Source organism: Salvelinus namaycush, chromosome 19, assembly GCF_016432855.1.
Source record: "Salvelinus namaycush isolate Seneca chromosome 19, SaNama_1.0, whole genome shotgun sequence".
Taxonomy (NCBI): domain Eukaryota; kingdom Metazoa; phylum Chordata; class Actinopteri; order Salmoniformes; family Salmonidae; genus Salvelinus; species Salvelinus namaycush.
In genome coordinates, this window is record NC_052325.1 from 24,522,219 (window position 1) to 24,547,474 (window position 25,256).

A 25,256-nucleotide genomic window follows, 5' to 3' on the forward strand; every position below is an offset into this window, starting at 1 on the left:
CACATAGAATGAAGCTATGTATTGAGCATTCGTTCTTATTTTGGAACTTAACCCTAGTTAGTCTCAGTGAATACACAGTTCACAGTGCAACATACTGTACCCATTCATTCATCTGACTTCACATTGTCTTGCTGTATTTGACAGAAGAACAACTTGTAAAAGTCAAAGGGGAAACAAAGATTTACACTACATTATGAATATGACAATATTACATCATAATTTGTTATGGTATAAACATGAAATGAATGAATATTGTCAATCCCTGCCCATTGTGCCCAGTAAATCATTGGTGTGTTACTGTGCCAGGCGGATCCACATCACCAAGGCCACTCTGAACTACCTGAGTGGAGACTATGAGGTAGAGCCAGGATCAGGAGGAGCAAGGAACATCTATCTGAAGAAACACAACATAGAAACCTACCTCATCGTGGGCTGCAGCCAGAAAAGGGTATGTGTGTGTGGGTGTGTATGTGTGTGGGTGGGTGTGTGTATGTCATATCATATCAGACCTGTGGCGATATCTTGGCTCTTGGCTCTAATCCAGCTAACATGTCATATCATATGTGTGTGTGTGTGTGTGTGTTTGTTTATTTGTGTGTGTAGAAAGGGATAAGAGAGTAAGATAAGAGAGTAACAGTAGCATAAAGTAACAGCTTAACATAGAGTAACATAAGAGTAAAATTGAGTAACAAAGTAACAGAGTAAGATAGAGTAACATGAGCATAGAGTAACAGAGGAGCACAGAGTAACACAGAGTAACATATAATAACTCAGAGTAACATAAAGTAACATAGAGCAACACATAGTAACATAGAGTAACAGAGTAACTCAGAGTAACTCAGAGTAACACAGAGTAACACAGAGCAACACAGAGCAACACAGAGCAAGATAGAGTAGCACAGAGTAGCATAGAGTAACAGAGTAGCATAGAGTAACAGAGTAGCACAGAGTAACATAGAGCAACACATAGTAACATAGAGTAACATATACTAACACAGAGTAACATATACTAACACAGAGTAACTCAGAGTAACGCAGAGTAACTCAGAGTAACTCAGAGTAACATAGAGCAACACATAGTAACATAGAGCAACACATAGTAACATGTAATACCACAGAGTAACTCAAAGTAACACAGAGCAACACAGAGCAAGATAGAGTAGCATAGAGTAACAGAGTAACACAGAGTAACACAGCGTAGCGCAGAGCAACGCAGAGTAACTCAGAGTAACATAGAGTAATCTAGAGTAACACAGAATAATCTAGAGTAACACAGAGTAACACAGACTAACATAGAGTAACATATAGTAACACAAAGTAACATAGAGTAACAGACTAAGCTAGAGTAAGATCTCCAATGTATTCATTGCACAGATATGAGTACGATGTCTAATGTAATTATTACATATGGGAAATAAACTTGAAAGTTGGCCAGGAAGAACTCTGGGTACCTGGGTGACTCTAACATAAATAAAGCTCTGTGTGTTTGTGTGTGTGTGTGTGTGTCATATCAGTCCTGTGGCGATATCACAAGTTTTGACTCCAGCTCACATATCATATCATGTGTGTTTTCACATGATGTATCATATTGCTATATACTCTATTCTAACCTATCAGTGAACTGGGAATGGGTTATTTCTCATGATCGCTGTTACATTAGTGATAACTTTCAGTATGCGTCCCAAATGAGACCCTATTCCCTATAGAGTGCAATACAGTTGACCAGAGACCTAGTGCACTATAGGGAATAGGGTGCAATTAAAGACGCAGGCTTTAGAGTTCTCTACCTTTCCCGTTCTGGTTGAATCACTACACTCATCCCAGATCAGATATCACTACACTCATCCCAGATCAGATATCACTACACTCATCCCAGATCAGATATCACTACACTCATCCCAGATCAGATATCACTACACTCATCCCAGATCAGATATCACTACACTCATCCCATATCAGATATCACTACACTCATCCCAGATCAGATATCACTACACTCATCCCAGATCAGATATCACTACACTCATCCCAGATCAGATATCACTACACTCATCCCAGATCAGATATCACTACACTCATCCCAGATCAGATATCACTACACTCATCCCAGATCAGATATCACTACACTCATCCCAGATCAGATATCACTACCTTTAACCATATTTCATTGTAGAAGAAACGTTGAAAAACATTTAAGTGATTTACAGTAGATTTAGTGATTGTGAGCATGCATGAAATTCAACTTCTAGAAATACAACATACTGTATCTGTCAGTCTGTGTCATGGGTAGAAACGGTGGGCAAGCCGGGGGAACTGGGTACCGGTAGTCAGTAAAACCATTTTAACATTTAAACATGCGCCTTTCATGGTTAATTAATAAAGGATTTTACATTGGTAGCTTCCTTCCTACTTCCCAGAGTGACCTTTTCCATTACCATCCCTAAGTATATTAGTCTGTCTCCCTTGCCTTGCAGAAAGACGAGAAGGCGATGATAGCCAAGATGAACCGTCAGCGCGCCAACTCTGTCTCCCACAACATGGGCCCCTGGACCGACCGGCCCTTCTACAACCACATGGGAGGAAACCAGATCTCCAAGGAGATGAAGAGGATGGTGAGATAACATGCTGCCCTCACCCCAATTCAGGAATACTCTAGATTTACTCTTCTCCTTCACAACAGGGTCAGGTTGTTGTTGTTGTGTGTTTAACCAGGGTGTGTGTTTAACCAGGGTGTGTGTTTAACCAGGGTGTGTGTTAACCAGGGACTATAGAAAGCCAAGGACGTGTGACGGTCATGTTATCGCGTATGTCTCGGGCCGATTTTTCCTTGAGCGGATAGTCAGGGGCCATAATTTGCACACTGCAAATTGACCGCAAGAATCACGAACAGATAATAATAATTTGGAGGGTGCTTATATTTTTCCTGTTACACACTTTAATGCAAATGTGTTTTTGCAGTGGGATCACAGCTAGGGTCACCATTGTCCAGCACCCCTGGAGCAATTTGGGTTAAGTGCCTTGCTCGAGGGCACAGCGACAGGTTTTCACCTTTCGGTTACTGGCCCAATGCTCTAACCTTGATGCTATACCTGCTGCTCCAGATATAGTATTTGACAAAAAAAGTATAATTTCCGACATTGATTAAATGGGATACGATCACATTATTTATGCATTGGAATACTTGGGGACAGATTCCCCCCCCCCTTTCCCTCAGAACAGCCTCAATTTGTCGGGGCATGGACTCTACAAAGTGTCGAAGGCGTTCCATAGGAATGCTGGCCCATGTTGACTACAATTCTTCCCACAGTTGTGTCAAGTTGGCTGGATGTCATTCGGTGGTGGACCATTCTTGATACACACGGGGAATGTTGCAGTTCTTGACACAAAGCACTGCGCCTGGCACCTACTACCATACCCTGTTCAAAGGCACTTGAGTATTTTGTCTTGCCCATTCACCCTCTGAATGGCATATATACCCTTCATCTACACCAATTGAAGTGGATTTGACAAGTGACATCAATAAGGGATCCTAGCTTTCACCTGGATTCACCTGGTCAGCCTATGTCATGGAAAGGGCAGGTGTTCCTAATGTTTTGTACACTCAGTGTATGTCCCTGCCCCTGTGTGAGAGAGTGAGAGAGTGAGAGAGTGAGAGAGTGAGAGAGAGAGTGAGAGAGAGAGAGAGAGAGAGAGAGAGAGAGAGAGAGAGAGAGAGAGAGAGAGAGAGAGAGAGAGAGAGAGAGAGAGAGAGAGAGAGAGAGAGAGAGAGAGAGAGAGAGAGAGAGAGAGAGAGAGAGAGAGAGAGAGAGAGAGAGAGAGAGAGAGAGAGAGAGAGAGAGAGAGAGAGAGAGAGAGAGAGAGAGAGACACACACACACACACACACACACACACACACACACACACACACACACACACACACACACACACACACACACACACACACACACACACACACACACACACACACACACACACACACACACAGAGAGAGAGAGACACACAGAGAGAGAGAGAGAGAGAGACACAGAGAGAGAGAGAGACACACACAGAGAGAGAGAGAGAGAGAGAGACACACACACAGAGAGAGAGAGAGAGACACACACACAGAGAGAGAGAGAGACAGATGTAAAACAGAATGGTGAAATAACCTCAGAGCAAAACTACCACAGGGGCATATAATAATAAATAGTTATTTAACAGATTCTTTAATCCCAAATTCTCTTCAATCTTCAGAGACGACAATGGAAATAATTAGCATTTTGTAGTGCAGGCTTTCCCAAACACAGTCCTGGCACGACACAACTGATTCAAATAATAAGTTTGATGATGAGTAGGTTATTTCAATGAACTGTGTAGTGCTAGGACAAAAACAGGCAGGACTGAGTTTGGGAAACCCTGCAAGTTTAATGAATGCCCAGAAATCTGTATAGTTTCAAGGGTAGAGGGGGTGGCAGGCAGGCAGCAAGCAGTGGCCCTCCGCACCATTGCTTACCTCTTCAGCCAGTCTCTCGAGGACCACGCACTCTGTCACAATACAATACGTGGGCAACAGGGATGAACAAATGCCCAAACATTCAGTCAGTAAGGTCCCATCTGTAGCAGAATATCATCTCTCAGAATTCCAAAGAGAATCTCCTTTACACAAAAAAGTCTCTCTGTCTCTCTGTTTCTGTCTGTCTCTCTATATCTCTGTCTCTCTGTTTATATCTCTCTCTGTCTCTCTGTCTCTGTCTCTCTGTTTCTGTCTCTCTCTGTCTCTCTGTCTCTGTCTCTCTGTTTATGTCTCTCTGTTTCTGTCTCTCTGTTTCTGTCTGTCTCTCTCTGTCTCTCTGTTTCTGTCTTTGTCTCTCTGTCTCTCTGTTTCTGTCTCTCTCTGTCTCTCTGTCTCTCTGTTTCTGTCTCTCTCTGTCTCTCTGTCTCTCTGTTTCTGTCTCTGTCTCTCTGTCTCTTTGTTTCTGTCTCTCTTTCTCTCTCTGTCTCTCTGTTTCTGTCTTTGTCTCTCTGTCTCTCTCTGTCTCTCTGTTTCTGTCTCTCTGTTTCTGTATGTCTCTGTCGCTCTGTTTTGGTTACTCTCTCTGTTTCTGTCTCTCTCTGTCTCTCTCTGTCTCTCTGTTTCTGTCTGTCTCTGTTGCTCTGTTTTGGTCTCTCTCTGCTCCTCTCTCTCTCTCCTCCTGTCTGTCTCTCTCTCTTCTCCTCCCCCTGCTCCTAAATCACACAGCAGCAGAGGTAGAGAAAGAGTAGAGATAGTGGGAGCAAGGAGCGAGGGAGCGAGACAGAGGGCATGAGGTAAAGAGAATGGGTCTGTGTGAAGGGAAAGGGTGTCACAGTGATAGTAGTTCCCACACTAGCCCCTGTCCTCCAACCTCCCAGCACTGCAGGGCAGGCAGAAGAGTGGAGATTACTTATGACTTGCTGTCCACTGTGTTTCTGTCGTACATTCCTACTTTGTCATTAATCCCTTTTCTCCTATTCCATATAAAAGAAAGAATGCTGGTATTTGGGGATGTTCCACCTCTCTGTTTGTAGAGGGTAGTGGAATTGCTTATGTTATTATAAGATATTCAGAAATTCTGTTGGAAAGCCATGTCCAAAATAAAAAGGGTTCCAGGGTATTTTCAGCTTAGTTCACAATTAGGAAAATGTAGGAGTAGATTCAACCTAGATTTGAAAAAAGGACGACTATATACTGGAGACGTATTAATGTTTCTTGAACCTGTACAGCACATTTGATCTCCTGCTGTTGTTGCTGTCTTCTTCCAGTAGAGGTCACTGCAGGTCCGTGATACAGTAGATGTGGAAACTCTTCAGTTCACCTAATGTGTTGGTCATAAGAGCGTCTTCTCTAAAACCACTATTGACTCACCTTCCTAGGAAGATGCCTGCCTGGCTAGCTGTTGTTCTCAACTTTGTGTGCATCCCAAATGGCACCCTATTCCCTATATAGTGCACCACTTTTGACCAGAGCTTTATGGGTCCTGGTCAAAAGTAATACACTATGTAGGAAGGGAATAGAGTGTCATTTGGGACACAATCCGTTGTTGTTGTTTTTCAGCATCTTGTACTGGGAGTTTGGGCAGAGAGGATGCTGGAAGAGGTGTCAGTCTCTTGTCTTGCTGGTTGAAGCAACTTCCATTTTCAGCCAACACCTGGCTGTGTGAATGGATTCTACCTCTTTCTCTTCGAAAGAAACTCTAGCCCCACTTACGTTTCTCTGTTTGTAGCTGTTCCTGAAATTCAGTCATTTTCCAGTCAGATAACAGTGTCTATATTCTGCTCTTTTCTTCTGTCTTCCAGGGATTTGAAGACCCCAAGGACAAGTGAGTAGAGACCCCCATCTCCCCATCTCACCTCCTGTCAGTCAAGGTGTGGGGCAACCTTCTGCTCCAGGTCATGTTTTCAGGCTTTCTAAAGACAAAATAGCAGAGTCACAACCATAGATATTTTGACTTATCTGGCTAGGTATGTGATAGTCAGAGAAATAAACTACTGTTGCTATAATACACAGAATAGCCATCAAAAACACGAGCAGAACATCCAACTCGCCAAATTGTCATTTTTCACTGGGTGAGGAGGGGATCCTGGAGATGTGATTGGCTGATCCAGTTGTCACTCAAGGGGATGGCCCATTTGCCCTTGTGCATATCCATGCATATGTCACAAACGCAGTCTGTATTCTCACCCTGAATATATCTCAATTTCAAGCTCCTTTATGTGATTCTATGTGCTTCTGTTGTTTACAAAGCATGTAACAAATAAGATTTGATTTGATTGTCCCCATGCGTTGCCCTACGTGCTACAGACAGATCAATGTTCTTCAATGGGATTTGTTTCATCGTGACAGTCACTTTAAGACATCCGAACCCTTGAGTGTCAGTGAGTTCAGCGTCTTCCATACTCACTGTAACTTAGCTGTCTGTGATTCATAAAACATTTGAATCGCCCGGTTTGATCTTGTCCACTGATCCACTGACAATAGGCCAGGTTGCCTCTAATCAATTCATTCAAACAATGCACTGCTGATTCAACGACGATTATTCCAATCAAACAAACATAATGACAGTGGTTTGATGTTCTCAATCACTTTGTTTGTTACGGTGATGCAGTTCTGTGGTGCGGTGGTGAGTTAGGGGCTTGTGGTGGGCTAGTCCGTAGAGACGTAGAGCTGAAGGACCTCTTGTGACGGCCTGAAACGCAAAACAAAAAAGTGTCTCCTCGTCTTGTGTTATCTAGACATTTCATTTTCAGAAACACGCAGGAAAACCTGAACCCAGAGGACGAGGTGGACGAGTTCCTAGGGAGAGCCATCGACGCCAGGAGTATCGACCGGCTACGCTCCGAACACGTCAAGAAGTTCCTGCTGACCTTCAGAGAACCAGACCTGGAGAAGAAGGTAGTGCCGTCCTCCTTCAGGGAAATGAATCCACATAAATCGGACTAAGGCCCTGTGTGAATCTTCTGGATAGATCTTCAGCAGTGGAAATGTCAAATGAGTGAGCACTGTATTCATTTATGTCAGGATTGATTGTCAAACTCAGGAGGGCCATGAGTTTTCCCTAACTACATGGCCTGACCAGGAAAATGTTTTAGTGTTAGTCTATAACTAAGGGATTTTTCCCTGTCAGGTGTCATGGTGAGTACAAAAAATTCAGGGCCCTTGTCAAGACAAGCAATTCTGCCACAAATAGCTACACCCCTCACTGGTGTGACACATCCAGGGCATGTCAATCAAAGCTGAGTGAGGGAGAGAGAGAGGAGAGAGATAGAGAGAGGAGAGAGAGCGAGAGAGAAGGAGGGAGTGGGAGAAAGACAGAGAGGAGAGAGAGAGAGAGAGAGGGTGGGAGAAAGACAGAGAGGAGAGAGGAGAGAGAGAGAGTGGGAGAAAGACAGAGAGGAGAGAGAGAGAGAGAGAGAGAGAGAGAGAGTGGGAGAAAGACAGAGAAAGACAGAGAGAGAAAGAGAGAGAGAGAGAGAGTGGGAGAAAGACAGAGCGATCAAAACGACGCAGATATAAAAGGAAAGAGAAGGAAGAGGTGAGAGGGAAGGAGAGAGAGGGTGAAAGCAGAGAGAGAGAAAGAGAAGAGGCAGAGAGGCCCCATTTTAAACCTGCTCTCTTTCCCCTCTCCCTGTCAGTATCTCTCGTCTGGGTAAATGGGCTGTATAGTGGCTACTTAGAACAGATCCAAAGCCCGCTCTCAGTGTGTCAGCCCCCAGCCCGGTCTTCTGTGGGAGAGATAATCACTGACTTGGTTTTCCTCTATTACCTTTCATCCGAAAGATCTCATAATTCACCTCCTGAGCACCTATGCCAGACGCACATGCACATGCACGCACACACACACGCACATGATTCATCTCCTGAGCACATCCTTTAGGGCCAGCCAGAGACACGGCTGCTTGTGGATGGATGGATGGATGGATGGATGGATGGATGGATGGATGGATGGATGGATGGATGGATGGAAGGCAGTTCAGCTGTGTAACCAGTAACATGCTGTTCTCACAGTGTGAGGCTGTTGTGTCCTCACATCAGTGGACTGCACTAAAGGGTTTCAAGTGAGATGTGAAGCAGTCAGCCAGCCTCTGGTTACCTTACTGCTCTTATATTTTTCCATTTTTATTTGTCCTTCAGTACTCCAAACAAGTGGACTCCAGATTTGGCGCGTACGTGGCCTGCGCCTCTCTTGTCTTCCTCTTCATCTGTTTCATCCAGATTGTCATTGTACCACAGTAAGTACTGAATCTCTCCAAGTTGATTCATACAGTATAGTACCATAGGGCTGAATAATTTATTTAATAGTAAATCACAATGAATGTTTCCCATATCTTTTTATTAGAATTCACAGCTCATTCACGCTACTCATTCCGTGGGTAATGCTCCTGCTACCTGTCTCTCCCTAACCTCTTTGACGTGTTTTGGCTTACTGCTTTGCATATTGCTTGTATCCACAGCACTAGCTTGCGAGTCATCTCCCACTCCTACAGTCTATGTGCAGCCAGGATCCATATGTCCTCCGCTTTCTCTCTGTTTATCGTACTGCTGGGTGATTCAGGTGTGTGATTCAGGTGTGTGATTTAGGTGTGTGATTCAGGTGTGTGATTCAAGTGTGTGATTCAAGTGTGTGATTCAGGTGTGTGATTCAAGTGTGTGATTCAAGTGTGTGATTCAGGTGTGTGATTCAGGTGTGTGATTTAGGTGTGTGATTCAGGTGTGTGATTCAAGTGTGTGATTCAAGTGTGTGATTCAAGTGTGTGATTCAGGTGTGTGATTCAGGTGTGTGATTCAAGTGTGTGATTCAAGTGTGTGATTCAGGTGTGTGATTCAGGTGTGTGATTCAGGTGTGTGATTCAGGTGTGTGATTCAGGTGTGTGATTCAGGTGTGTGATTCAGGTGTGTGATTCAGGTGTGTGATTTAGGTGTGTGATTCAGGTGTGTGATTTAGGTGTGTGATTTAGGTGTGTGATTTAGGTGTGTGATTTAGGTGTGTGATTTAGGTGTGTGATTCAGGTGTATGATTCAGGTGTGTGTTGCTTGTGTGTGATTGCCAATTCACTGGCTGAGCTTGTTTTAGGGAGGCGGAGTGTGGGTTGTATTCACAAACTCACTATAGTTCACAGCAAATATTTAGCATGTTTACTGGAAGCAAAAACACCTCAAAGCTCAATGTGGAAGACGAGAATGTATCACTGCAGTCCATGATCTATTCGTTCAACATAAAGAGTTCTAGAAAGATCTAATAGATCTGCAAGAAAATAACTTGAAATCCTTCCTGCAACTCTTAATGGATTCTAGCATCAATAACTTTAAATCCTTCCTGCAACTCTTAATGGATTCTAGCATCAATAACTTTAAATCCTTCCTGCAACTCTTAATGGATTCTAGCATCAATAACTTTAAATCCTTCCTGCAACTCCTTAATGGATTCTAGCATCAATAACTTTAAATCCTTCCTGCAACTCTTAATGGATTCTAGCAACAATAACTTTAAATCCTTCCTGCAACTCTTAATGGATTCTAGCATCAATAACTTTAAATCCTTCCTGCAACTCTTAATGGATTCTAGCATCAATAACTTTAAATCCGTCCTGCAACTCTTAATGGATTCTAGCATCAATAACTTTAAATCCATCCTGCAACTCTTAATGGATTCTAGCAACAATAACTTTAAATCCTTCCTGCAACTCTTAATGGATTCTAGCAACAATAACTTTAAATCCTTCCTGCAACTCTTAATGGATTCTAGCATCAATAACTTTAAATCCTTCCTGCAACTCTTAATGGATTCTAGCAACAATAACTTTAAATCCTTCCTGCAACTCTTAATGGATTCTAGCAACAATAACTTTAAATCCTTCCTGCAACTCTTAATGGATTCTAGCAACAATAACTTTAAATCCTTCCTGCAACTCTTAATGGATTCTAGCAACAATAACTTTAAATCCTTCCTGCAACTCTTAATGGATTCTAGCAACAATAACTTTAAATTCTTCCTGCAACTCTTAATGGAATCTAGCATCAATAACTTGAAATCCTTCCTGCAACTCTTAATGGATTCTAGCAACAATAACTTTAAATCCTTCCTGCAACTCTTAATGGATTCTAGCAACAATAACTTTAAATCCTTCCTGCAACTCTTAATGGATTCTAGCATCAATAACTTTAAATCCTTCCTGCAACTCTTAATGGATTCTAGCATCAATAACTTTAAATCCTTCCTGCAACTCTTAATGGATTCTAGCATCAATAACTTTAAATCCTTCCTGCAACTCGTAATGGATTCTAGCATCAATAACTTTAAATCCTTCCTGCAACTCTTAATGGATTCTAGCAACAATAACTTGAAATCCTTCCTGCAACTCTTAATGGATTCTAGCATCAATAACTTGAAATCCTTCCTGCAACTCTTAATGGATTCTAGCATCAATAACTTGAAATCCTTCCTGCAACTCTTAATGGATTCTAGCATCAATAACTTTAAATCCTTCCTGCAACTCCTTAATGGATTCTAGCATCAATAACTTTAAATCCTTCCTGCAACTCTTAATGGATTCTAGCAACAATAACTTTAAATCCTTCCTGCAACTCTTAATGGATTCTAGCATCAATAACTTTAAATCCTTCCTGCAACTCTTAATGGATTCTAGCATCAATAACTTTAAATCCGTCCTGCAACTCTTAATGGATTCTAGCATCAATAACTTTAAATCCTTCCTGCAACTCTTAATGGATTCTAGCAACAATAACTTTAAATCCTTCCTGCAACTCTTAATGGATTCTAGCAACAATAACTTTAAATCCTTCCTGCAACTCTTAATGGATTCTAGCATCAATAACTTTAAATCCTTCCTGCAACTCTTAATGGATTCTAGCAACAATAACTTTAAATCCTTCCTGCAACTCTTAATGGATTCTAGCAACAATAACTTTAAATCCTTCCTGCAACTCTTAATGGATTCTAGCAACAATAACTTTAAATCCTTCCTGCAACTCTTAATGGATTCTAGCAACAATAACTTTAAATCCTTCCTGCAACTCTTAATGGATTCTAGCAACAATAACTTTAAATTCTTCCTGCAACTCTTAATGGAATCTAGCATCAATAACTTGAAATCCTTCCTGCAACTCTTAATGGATTCTAGCAACAATAACTTTAAATCCTTCCTGCAACTCTTAATGGATTCTAGCAACAATAACTTTAAATCCTTCCTGCAACTCTTAATGGATTCTAGCATCAATAACTTTAAATCCTTCCTGCAACTCTTAATGGATTCTAGCATCAATAACTTTAAATCCTTCCTGCAACTCTTAATGGATTCTAGCATCAATAACTTTAAATCCTTCCTGCAACTCGTAATGGATTCTAGCATCAATAACTTTAAATCCTTCCTGCAACTCTTAATGGATTCTAGCAACAATAACTTGAAATCCTTCCTGCAACTCTTAATGGATTCTAGCATCAATAACTTTAAATCCTTCCTGCAACTCTTAATGGATTCTAGCATCAATAACTTTAAATCCTTCCTGCAACTCTTAATGGATTCTAGCAACAATAACTTTAAATCCTTCCTGCAACTCTTAATGGATTCTAGCATCAATAACTTTAAATCCTTCCTGCAACTCTTAATGGATTCTAGCATCAATAACTTTAAATCCTTCCTGCAACTCTTAATGGATTCTAGCAACAATAACTTTAAATCCTTCCTGCAACTCTTAATGGATTCTAGCATCAATAACTTTAAATCCTTCCTGCAACTCTTAATGGATTCTAGCATCAATAACTTTAAATCCTTCCTGCAACTCTTAATGGATTCTAGCATCAATAACTTTAAATCCTTCCTGCAACTCTTAATGGATTCTAGCAACAATAACTTTAAATCCTTCCTGCAACTCTTAATGGATTCTAGCATCAATAACTTTAAATCCTTCCTGCAACTCTTAATGGATTCTAGCATCAATAACTTTAAATCCTTCCTGCAACTCTTAATGGATTCTAGCAACAATCACTTTAAATCCTTCCTGCAACTCTTAATGGATTCTAGCATCAATAACTTTAAATCCTTCCTGCAACTCTTAATGGATTCTAGCATCAATAACTTTAAATCCTTCCTGCAACTCTTAATGGATTCTAGCAACAATAACTTTAAATCGATTGATGCTAGAATCCATTAAGAGTTGCAGGAAGGATTTAAAGTTATTGATGCTAGAATCCATTAAGAGTTGCAGGAAGGATTTAAAGTTATTGATTGGGGAGAAAAAGGGATGCTATGAACTTCAAACACAGTATGTATTTAACGCAGTCCGAGGTGGATTAGCTGAAGGGTGCGAATATCCCCAGCCAGGTCGCATTCAAACCCATCTCAGAAGATTTTGCAAAATTCCAAACAACGCTAGACAAACTCTCTTCCAAAGGAGATTACCTGGAAAATCAATCCAGGCTAAACAACATTCTAATCAATGGAATCGAAGACGTTAAAATTGAAACTTGACATGACACACATTGCCAAGGCCAAGAAACTCCTGGCAGGTCACCTGAAACTGGACCCTAAGCTCAGTGAGAGGGTGCACAGGAACGGCACCTTTTTTCCTGATGGACAGCCCAGATCTATAGTGATGAAACTGCTCAGGTACAAAAACAAGGAGGAGATTCTCAAGAATGCCAAGTGCCTGAAGGGAACTAAGCTCTTCATTAATGAAGGGTTCTCCAAAAAGGTACGCCTCAAAATGAACTGCTGCCACGACTAACTAAAAAAGGAAAGAGAGGCAACATCGCATACCTGAAGTAGGACCAGCTTGTTATTCCTCCCCCCCACGGCAGGGGACTCGGCTGTAGTCCGTTGATCTATCACATGGATTAATTTGATTTGACACACCTATGCCTACATATTTACTCTACTTTGTCCATGTGTTTCACCTAACCTCATGACCAAAAACACACATTGCTCTAAGTCATAAGCCTCTGAAGTCTTCAAGTGGTGTTATGTGGACTTTGTCAAGGTGCATTCCATAGGAAGTGCACCCCTATTGATGAGACTAACACAAATGTGCGGATGTATTGGACATGTGAGGCATGCAATTCTATGTTTCCCTTCCACTCTCTGGATGATTCCCACTGTATATCTATCTTATTTGGGCAGGATGTCAACCCTGATTACCTGGTCTTCAAACCATTTGATATTAATGAAGATAGCGATAAATAATGACTGTGTTGATCCAGATTAAAATGTCCTGAAATTGACCAAAGATTTTTTTTATTCCTGTGACTATTATAATGTTAGACTGCTATACAGGTTGTTAAATAGTTTATCTAATTCCAAGACAAGCTTATTCAGTCTTCCTAAAAATCATGACCACCTTGTTCATTATCTGTCTTCTCTTAACCATGTATTTTTTATTGTTGACCTTGAAACATGGTTGACTGAAGCCACGACAATGCTTTATGACATGTCTCCTTATAATGCTGTTCACCACTGTGTAACATCAAGAGCGGGGGGTATGTTATTTGACGTGTATCGTTTTTGACACGCAAAGACCCAAACGGCATTCCACAGGGGGGGGGAGTGTGTCCATTTTTGTTGCTACAAGTCTTCAATTCTTTGTAAGAGAGGACCTCGCACTTACATCTGATAACACTGATGTAGAATCGCTTTTCATAGAAATTCCCTCCTGTTAAATTCCCTCCACCCGATACTGTATTGATATCCTTGCATCAATTTTAAATTTGATTAATAATGAAAATAACATGTGTTTTCTAATGGGTGACTACAACATCAGTTTATTCACTAACATCTGACTTTTTAAATACTTTATACGCCAGCTATCTACAGTATATTCCCTCATCTACAAGCCCACAAGAGTGACCAGTAAATTAATCTGCCACCCTTATTGATAATATTTTTACTAATTCTTTGAATAATGTGGGTATACTTTATACTGACATTTCTGACCACTTTCCAATATTCCACTTCTCGTTGGCAGCTGGAAATGAACAGGTGGGAATGGATAGTAGCATCAAATGTAGAATATTTATATATATTAAAAAAGTTATTCTGAGCGTTTTAAGATATTGATGATATTTAATGGGAAAATTGTTATTATCATCCCGATGTGGAGCCTGCTTACCAGACTTTTCTCACATCCTTTAATTCTATATTTCACCACTGTTTTTATGGTTTAAACGGTCTAAAAAAAACGGTCTAAAAAAATATTTGTAAAAAAAACTAGTTGTATAAAAGGTTTAGCATAAATCCCCCCCCTGTAAATGTACCCATTTACTTCGGATATCCCCCCCAAAATATTTTACTACCAAATTCCAAGAATCCTCAAACAATATAAAGTCAACTTGGAAAATCATCAATCAACTGTTGAATAAGAAAAAGACATCTACAACTATCACATCTCAAAATAAGACCTGATCCTGATGTTATCTCATCTGAATTGTAATACTTTTTTATGAATGTGGGTTCCTCTCTGTCAAAAAAAATCTGAAAAATGTATGGAAATCCCTTGGATTACATTAAGGGTAATTTCCCTTCTCTGCTTCAGTTTGATCCACCTTATGTAATGGAGATGATGGAGGTAATTGGTATCAGAAGCAGGTCATGATGAGATTGGTGCCTTTTTGGTGAAATCAGTGTCTTCCTCGATTATTGAGCCTCTAACACATGGGTGTCAAACTCCTTCCAGGGCTTAGTGTTTGCTGGGTTTAGTTTGTTCCTTTCAATTAAGCCCTAGACAACCAGGTGAGGGTTCCTTTCTAATTAGTGACCTTAATTAATCAATCAAGTATAAGGGAGAAGCAAAAACCCACAGACACTCGGACCTCCGTGGAATGAGTTTGACACATGCTCAAATCAAATCAAATGTATAACTTCACCAAATCAATGCAAACTGGTATTGTTCCTAAAGATTTGAAAATTGCCAAAGTTATCCCCTTCTATAAATCTGGGGATCCAAAATCTTTTACAAATTATCGGCCATTATCTGTACTACTATGTTTTTCAAAAATCTTAGTGAAACTGGTGTATCAAAGAATGTTGAAACATTTAAACAAACACTGTATTCTATATGAGCACCAATATGGTAAAAATGTATTGCTCTTTTACAACTTGTGTATAAAATCTTTACAGCCCTGAATAACAATGAATACGCTCTTGGCATCTTTCTGGATTAATCCAAAGCGTTTGACATGGTTGATCATGAAATATAACTTGCTAAATTGCAGTATTACAGTTTTCATGATTATAGATGTAAATGGCTGTATAATTATGTTAATGATAGAGAACAATGTGTATATGCAAATAAGTTGTGTGTCTACCAGGGCCAAGATATGCTATGGTGTTCCACAGGGTTCGATCCTTGGACCTTTGTTGTTTCTAGTCTATATCAATGACCTTGCTGCTGTGTCTTCTACCGTACTTCCCATTATTTTTGCTGATGATACCAACTTGATTTTATCACACAACACTTTCGATTCACTAATAAATGATGCCAACTAAGGTATGGCCACGTTTTCTGAATGGTTTAAGATAAGGAAATTATCTTTAAATGTAAAAAAATGCATCTTCATTGTACTCACTGGTAAGAATAAGAAATATTGTGAAGGAAAAAAGAGGAAAAAAGAGCCATAATCTCAATTGGTCAGAAAGAAATGGACCAGGTTTCATTCACTACATTCCTAGGTGTCCTAGTTGATGAAAAGTTGTCCTGGAAAAATCACATTCACTCTGTCTGCAGCAAAGTGGTGAGGTCTGTTGGTGTCATCAGAAAGATGAATGGTTTGGTTCATCAGGCTTGTTTCCTAACACTATACTTAAGCAATACAGCCCAATGACGCGTTGCATTGTGCCTAAGAACAGACCTTAGCCGTGGTATATTGGCCATATACCACAAACCCCTGAGGTGCTTTATTGCTTTTATAAACCGATTACCAACATAATTAGATCAGTAAAAATAAACGCTTTGTCATACTCGTGGTATACGTTCTGATATACCACGGCTGTCAGCCAATCAGCATTCAGGGCTCAAACCCCCCAGTTTATAATACAGCTTAAGTTACCCATATCTCATTTACTGCAATATATGCTTCCTACCTACACAAATTACTCATCACACAAAATATATTTGCAAGACTAGCCACCTCCTCTAACTACTTGGCTCCAACTGCCCCTGTGTTTGAGAAACTCAATATATTGTCTATCTACAACATGAATATAGTCCAATGATGCACCTTCATCAACAGATACTCATACCTTCCAGACAGCCTACCTGAACACTTCAAATCAATGGACTCAAAAGATTATACCAGGTTAATTCCATAATCCATGCATACAACATAAGACACTGCCATAACTCTAGTAGATACAGAGGTTCCATGCTCTGGAATTCCTATCTTCACATTGCCAAAATATAGAAGTCTGACTAGAAGTCTAGAAGTCAGCCTGAGGAACCAAACTACCCAGTAATTTCCTTCCTTGTAACTTAAAGCTCTCTCTCTCTCTCTCTCACACACACACACACACACACACACACACACACACACACACACACACACACACACACACACACACACACACACACACACACACACACACACACACACACACACACACACACACACACACACACACACACACACTTTGTTCAACTGATTGAACAAACTGTTTTTGTATATTGGTTTTGTGGTGTGGTTTTCATTGGCTTCCAACCTCACCTGCACACCATTTTTACCTGTTTTTTATCTGCACTGTTTTGTCTTTCACTTGTTTTCTTTGGTGCAATGTTTTTCACAACATTTTTTTGTATATGATTCACAACTTGGAGCCCTAGCTCTTTTTTGACTGAGGACAGGGCTTTGGGACTGAGGGCAGGACTTTGGGGATGAGGACAGGGCTTTGGGGATGAGGACAGGGCTTTGGGACTGAGGACAGGGCTTTGGGACTGAGGGCAGGGCTTTGGGACTGAGGGCAGGGCTTTGGGACTGAGGGCAGGGCTTTGGAACTGAGGACAGGGCTTTGGGACTGAGGGCAGGGCTTTGGGACTGAGGGCAGGGCTTTGGGACTGAGGGCAGGACTTTGGGACTGAGGACAGGGCTTTGGGACTGAGGGCAGGACTTTGGGACTGAGGGCAGGACTTTGGGGATAAGGACAGGGCTTTGGGACTGAGGGCAGGACTTTGGGACTGAGGGCAGGACTTTGGGGATGAGGACAGGGCTTTGGGACTGAGGGCAGGACTTTGGGACTGAGGGCAGGACTTTGGGACTGAGGGCAGGACTTTGGGGATGAGGGCAGGACTTTGGGACTGAGGGCAGGACTTTGGGGATGAGGACAGGGCTTTGGGGATGAGGACAGGGCTTTGGGACTGAGGGCAGGACTTTGGGGATGAGGACAGGGCTTTGGGACTGAGGGCAGGGCTTTGGGGATGAGTTGAGGAGACAAATAGGGCCTAGATGAGGCTGGTACCTGAGACAGGGGACCCAGGACAGGCAGTCCCAGACAGGCCCAGACGTCCCGTCACCGCTGTTCCTCTCCTCTGCCAGGGGGCCTGATGGGTACCGCTGTGGCTGCTGGCTGTTTGTTCATTCTCAAGGATGTCCGTCAAGGGTGTCCCCCATTCCCATATATTACTCTCTCACTCCCTTTCTTTCTCCTTATCAATCTTTTCTTTAACATTCCATTTTACTTATCCCCTCTTCCTCAACCCTTTTCTCTCACTAAGATATATTTACTGGTATTACTTCTCTCTCTCTCCTCAGCTCCACTCTGATGATTGGGTTCTATGTCACCTGTCTGATCATCTTGATGGCTGTCATGTTTGTCTCAGCAGTCTACTCCTGTTTTGGGGTGAGTAACCGTGGATTGATGGCATTTATGGCATTTGATGGCATTTAATCAGGGCAAGGCGACTGGAAACATGGCCGAATACAAACATTGTAGTTATTCCCTCCGTAAGGCAATCAAACAAGCAAAGCGTCAGTATAGAGACAAAGTGGAGTCGCAATTCAACAGCTCAAACACGAGACGTATGTGGCAGGGACTACAGGCAATCATTGCAAAAAGAAAACCAGCCCCGTCGCGGACATCGGCGTCTTGCTCCCAGACAAATGAAACAACTTACAGTGCCACCAACACGGCTCGCTACCAAAGTCTGTGGGCTCTCCTTCCCCATGGCCGACGTGAGTAAAACATTTAAACGTGTTAATCCTCGCAAGGCTGCCAGCCCAGACAACTTCCCTAGTCGCGTCCTCAGAGCATGCGCAGACCAGCTGGCTGGTGTGTTTACGGACATATTCAATCAATCCCTATCCCAGTCTGCTGTCCCCACATGCTTCAAGATGGCCACCATTGTTCCTGTTCCCAAGAAGGCAAAGGTAACTGAATGAAATGACTATCGCCCCGTAGCACTCACTTCTGTCATCATGAAGTGCTTTGAGAGAGGCTTGTTAAGGATCATATCACCTCCACCCTACATGTCTACCTAGACCCACTCCAATTTGCTTACCGTCCCAATAGGTCCACAGACGATGCAATCGCCATCACACTGCACACTGCCCTATCCCATCTGGACAAGAGGAATACCTATGTGAGAATGCTGTTCATTGACTATAGCTCAGCATTCAACACCATAGTACCCTCCAAACTCATCATTAAGCTTGAGACCCTGGGTCTCGACCCTGCCCTGTGCAACTGGGTCCTGGACTTCCTGACAGGCCGCCCCCAGGTGGGGAAGGTAGCAAACAACATCTCCACTCCGCTGATCCTCAACACTGGGGCCCCACAAGCCCCCTCCTGTACTCCCTGTTCGCCCACGACTGTGTGGCCATGCACGCCTCCAACTCAATCATCAAGTTTGCAGACGACACTACAGTGGTAGGCTTGATTACCAACAACGACGAGACGGCCTACAGGGAGGAGGTGAGGGCCCTCGGAGTGTGGTGTCAGGAAAAGAACCTCTCACTCAATGTCAGCAAAACAAAAGAGATGATCGTGGACTTCAGGAAACAGCAGAGGGAGCACCCCCCTATCCACATCGACGGGACAGTAGTGGAGAAGGTGGAAAGTTTTAAGTTCCTCTGTGTACATATCACCGACAAACTGAAATGGTCCATGCACATAGACAGTGTGGTGAAGAAGGCGCAACAGGCTTGCAAGCTGAAGAACACCATCCGTACACAGCATCATGTTGTGGGGCTGCTTTGCTGCAGGAGGGACTGGTGCACTTCACAAAATAGATGGCATCATGAGGCAGGAAAATTATGTGGATATATTGAAGCAACATCTCAAGACATTAGTCAGGAAGTTAAAACTTGGTCGCAAATGGGTCTTCCAAATGGACAATGACCCCAAGCATATTTCCAAAGTTGTGGCAAAATGGCTTAAGGACAACAAAGTCAAGGTATTGGAGTGGTCATCACAAAGCCCTGACCTCAATCCTATAGACCATTTGTGGGCAGAACTGAAAAAACGTGTGCGAGCAAGGAGGCCTACAAACCTGACTCAGTTACAGCAGCTCTGTCAGGAGGAATGGGCCAAAATTCACCCTACTTATTGTGGGAAGCTTGTGGAAGGCTACCCGAAAGGTTTGACCCAAGTTAAACAAGTTAAAGGCAATGCTACCAAATACTAATTGAGTGTATGTAAACTTCTGACCCACTGGGAATGTGATGAAAGAAATGAAAGCTGAAATAAATTATTTCACATTCTTAAAATAAAGTGGTGATCCTAACTGATCTAAGACAGGGAATTTTTACTAGGATTAAATGTCAGGAATTGTGAAAAACTGAGTTTGAATGTATTTGGCTAAGGTGTATGTAAACTTCCGACTTCAACTGTATATAACGTATACCGTATCCTTCACTATCTATTCTTTACTATCTATTGCATCTTAGCCGCTCTGTCACTGGTCATCCATATATTTTATACTTATATATTCTTATCCCATTCCTTTACTAGATTGTGTATTAGGTTTTGTTGTGGAATTTGTTAGATATTAGATTATGTTGTGGAACTGTTAGATATTACCTGTTAATTATTGCTGCACTGTCGGATCTAGAAGCATAAGCATTTCGCTACACTCACAATAACATCTGCTAACCATGTGTGTGTGACCAATAACATCTGCTAACCATGTGTATGTGACCAATAACATCTGCTAACCATGTGTATGTGACCAATAACATCTGCTAACCATGTGTAAGTGACCAATAACATCTGCTAACCATGTGTATGTGACCAATAACATCTGCTAACCATGTGTATGTGACCAATAACATCTGCTAACCATGTGTATGTGACCAATAACATCTGCTAACCATGTGTATGTGACCAATAACATCTGCTAACCATGTGTAAGTGACCAATAACATCTGCTAACCATGTGTATGTGACCAATAACATCTGCTAACCATGTGTATGTGACCAATAACATCTGCTAACCATGTGTATGTGACCAATAACATCTGCTAACCATGTGTATGTGACCAATAACATCTGCTAACCATGTGTATGTGACCAATAACATCTGCTAACCATGTATATGTGACCAATAACATCTGCTAACCATGTGTATGTGACCAATAACATCTGCTAACCATGTGTAAGTGACCAATACCCGGTGCCCCTATAACATGTCTGGTAAACCTGCAAGGTGGATGGTATTGATTTTTCCGGCCCTGAGAGTAGCAGTCCCCTGTAGAGTCAGAGTCAGACTGCTCAGTGAGGCATCTAGAGAGGAACTGGCATGTAATTGGGCGAAAGATTAACGTGGATGTAAACTCACATTAGGGGTGTTACAATTTTGTCAGTTGGGGACATTTGTGATCGAAGGCAGCGATCTGATGATGTTATAGCTGTTTTTGTTGTTCCTGGAGGGCCCTCTGGGTATTTCATTTCCTGCTGTCTCCTCATTGGGAGATGGCCGGCTTGGGGGGAATGAAATAGGCCCCAAAATCATATTGGAAACAAGAAGAAGAAGAACAACAGGCACTTGATCTTCTGTAGTTGAGGGATTTGTGATGAATATTGTCATTGTAGCACTGTAAGCTTTGGGAAAGGGAGGGGTTTATAACTCCCCAGGTCAAATGCGATCCACCAAATCAGTGCGTTTTGCATCCCTTTGATATTTTAAGGAGAAATTGTGCACCAATATTGCATTTTAAAAGCCTGTTATATAGACCACATGAACAATTCTTTAAATCTGATTTTTAATAATGAAAAGACTTAATAAAGTGCCCAAATTCAGCATTTTGACATGTCCTCTGTGCATCCTCTGTGATCCTCTGTGTCTATGATTCTAACCCATTAAATCCCCAACATTTCTTCAAGTTTCACCATCATTGTAAAGCCCTAGTTATTTGGTTGCTTTGACAGTCATTTCTGAAGATGATTATTTTTCATGTGAAGAAAAAAACGGTCCTTTATTTAATAAAGGCCAACCCTGTTACGTGAACGGAACTCTCATTTTAATATGTGTAACTATTCATTTTTAAATCCCATTTTCAAAAGAAACATTGAACATCTGAAAGTAAAATCCTCGTGTAAAAGCAGGTGAGCTGATTCTACTATTTTTGGACATATTGTTTTTTACATCAACCCTGTTACTTGATAGGCACCTACTATAGCCATTTTGATTTCACTTCCTGAGATTGGAACACATGTTTTTTATTAAGTTGAACATGTGCTCTTCATGATAGTGTATTAAAATTAAGTGAAATAAACTTTTTTCTTCTTCACCAAGTCACACTACTCAAAAGAAACCTAACTGGTGGAACTACCAGTCTAGACTACCGTTATGAAACAAATCAAATCACATTGTTTACATGTTGAAAATGATGCATGCTTGATCCTGGCATTGCAAGGAGTCTGGTTTTGTGGGAAAGGGGTAGACAGACATCACTTCTACCAGCATGTGTCAAATTGGACCCACAGTCATAGCTGGGATTGTTGGCTGTAGGATACAAACATAACGCTCTCTAGTAACCCAAAATACTTGACTGACCTACTAACCATACCCCCCCCTCCCCTCCCCGGGGACAGTTTTTCCCAGCGTCTCTACAGACTCTGTCCAAGATGATAGTCCAGTCCAGACTCAACAGCACCCTGGTGGGAGTCTTCACCATCCTCCTGGTCTTTCTCTCTGCCTTCATCAACATCGTAAGTCCCTGAGCCTCCACTCCAAATGGTTGCACAGATCATTTGAAGGGGTAAACCCTCAAAGCTTACATTAATCAAATCAAATGTATTTATATAGCCCTTCTTACATCAGCTGATATCTCAAAGTGCTGTACAGAAACCCAGCCTAAAACCCCAAACAGCAAGCAATGCAGGTGTAGAAGCACTACATTAATGAGTGTCTGACATCTGTGGTCATCCTATGTAAAGTCTCCAGGGTTGTGTTCATTAGGGCACTTCGTAGCAGAACGTTTTATTATTGGACAGAAGTTCAGACATTTTGTGCCCACTAAACACTACCCAGTTTTCATTCATAATCATGTGAACCCCCTTTGACCTCTGTCCTCTACCCCCTAGTTCACCTGCAGTACTGGAGACCTGAGGGAGTGTCTGAGCTGGGAACTGAACATCAGTCGCAGCAGTGTGAACGCCTGCCATGCACGCAGCCTCAACTACACCCTTGAATCACTGGACGGCTTCTGTGGCAGCCCCTCACCCAACTGCAACTTCCCTGAGGTGTCTGTGTCTGTGTGTGTGTGTGTGTGTGTGTGTGTGTGTCAAAAAAAACATATATAAAAATATAAACAAAAATATAAATAGAAGAAGCTAGGCTTGAGCAGTCATTCTCACTGTACTGATTATATGCCAGAAGTGGTCAATACATTTCACAATGGTAATGCTAAAACATTTGCAAATGTTTGACATCTCTCTCTCTCTTTCTATGTCTCCCTCGCCCCTCCCCCTTATCTCTCCCTCCCTATCCCCCCTCCACCCACCCTCCCTCTTTCTCCAACCTCCCTCTCTCCCTCTGTAGTACTTCTCTTCCTGTGTGTTGTTGACCCTGCTGGCCAGCTCAGTTTTCCTACAGGTCAGCAGTATAGGTAAACTCTTACTCATGCTCTTCATCGAGATCTTCTACGTCCTCATCATGGAGGTGCCAGAGGTCAGCCTGTTCGACAACGTAGACCTGCTGGTCATGGCCAACGCTATGTGAGTAGTTTAGAACCCTCATTAGCATGCAGGTACAGCAAGGTACAAAACAAAGTCATGAAAGAAAGATAGATAACCGATGAGTCAATAGTATTTTATGCTAATGTTCTTCAGAGCGAAGCAGTAACGTCTCGGATGTCTCATATGTTTGTTTACTGATGTACACCTAGCTTTAGATATGATGGACGAGAACAACTCTGGCTTGTGTAAATTGCCCAGTAGATAAATGTTAGATTGAGGTGAAAGGTATTGATGGGTGGACTGCTGCTTTGCTCTAACCCATGCTATTTATTCACGAGAAGCAGATTTAAATTAAAACCTGTCCTGAGTTTAGTGGTGCATTTACTTCATGTAATGGATGACTGTTGGATAGGCCAGGTCAGGTCCTGTCTATGGGTATCCGTCTTCAGATGGAGAGGAGGGTTCAGTTGCCTCTCTCCATAAAATGTTCTTTCTTTGTTCTCTTCACAGTGAGCACATAAATGGAACAAGGTGAGATTTATGTAGCTTAACACTATTAAACCAATGGAAACAAATTGAAACGCACAAATTGATTGAGATCAATTGTATCCAATATACTGTAGCTTCAATGCGTCCTGTAGATCTTCCTGGCACTTCATATGCCTCAGGTAGTTAGATAACATCGATAAACAGTGTTGTAACCTTGTATATTGTTTAGTAATGGTATGTAGTATCTAGCGTTATTGAATAACATAGATTAAAGAGTGCAGTGGCCTCAGGCCTGTAGTTGATCTTTGGTATCTGTCCTCTCTGTCCAGCTGTGTGATGGACTCTAAGGTCCCTCTGAAGATCATGACTCCCGTGGTCATCACTGTCTTCGTCTTGGCTTTGTATCTACACGCCCAGCAGGTGGAGTCCACAGCCAGACTCGACTTCCTCTGGAAACTACAGGTAGGTGTGTGTGTGTGTGTGTGTGTGTACCATCCAAGGTCATTGATACCTCCTTGACCCTCCCTCCAGGCCACAGAGGAAAAGGAGGAGATGGAGGAGCTACAGGCTTACAACCGTCGCCTCCTCCACAACATCCTCCCCAAAGACGTGGCTGCTCACTTTCTGGCGCGAGAGCGTCGGAACGACGAGCTCTACTACCAGTCCTGTGAGTGTGTGGCCGTCATGTTCGCCTCCATCTCCAACTTCTCTGAGTTCTACATAGAGCTGGAGGCCAACAACGAAGGAGTGGAGTGTCTCAGGCTGCTCAACGAGATCATTGCAGACTTTGACGAGGTGAGAAGGGAGTGGGGAGAGGAGGAGAGGGGTATGAGAATGGGCAGGAGAGAAAGAGAGGTATGAGAATGGGCAGGAGAGAAAGAGAGGTATGAGAATGGGCAGGAGAGAAAGAGAGGTATGAGGATGGGGAGGAGGAGGAGAGAGGTATGAGGATGGGGAGGAGGAGGAGAGAGGTATGAGGATGGGGAGGAGGAGGAGAGAGGTATGAGGATGGGGAGGAGGAGGAGAGAGGTATGAGGATGGGGAGGAGGAGGAGAGAGGTATGAGGATGGGGAGGAGGAGGAGAGAGGTATGAGGATGGGGAGGAGGAGGAGAGAGGTATGAGGATGGGGAGGAGGAGGAGAGAGGTATGAG

General features: G+C 42.2%; 1 protein-coding gene across 1 annotated transcript in view; it reads left to right on the plus strand.

The window, feature by feature from the left end:
* LOC120063767 (adenylate cyclase type 5-like) overlaps positions 1–25,256 on the plus strand; it is a 161,552-nt gene that overhangs the window by 132,131 nt on the left and 4,165 nt on the right. The window contains exons 7-18 of the mRNA XM_039014061.1: positions 307–448; positions 2,475–2,612; positions 6,297–6,319; positions 7,248–7,392; positions 8,632–8,729; positions 18,251–18,338; positions 22,530–22,646; positions 23,022–23,180; positions 23,479–23,654; positions 24,381–24,398; positions 24,434–24,566; positions 24,636–24,899. Coding sequence (XP_038869989.1) covers positions 307–448; positions 2,475–2,612; positions 6,297–6,319; positions 7,248–7,392; positions 8,632–8,729; positions 18,251–18,338; positions 22,530–22,646; positions 23,022–23,180; positions 23,479–23,654; positions 24,381–24,398; positions 24,434–24,566; positions 24,636–24,899 — 1,501 coding nt within the window. The remainder of the gene's footprint in view (positions 1–306; positions 449–2,474; positions 2,613–6,296; positions 6,320–7,247; positions 7,393–8,631; positions 8,730–18,250; positions 18,339–22,529; positions 22,647–23,021; positions 23,181–23,478; positions 23,655–24,380; positions 24,399–24,433; positions 24,567–24,635; positions 24,900–25,256) is intronic.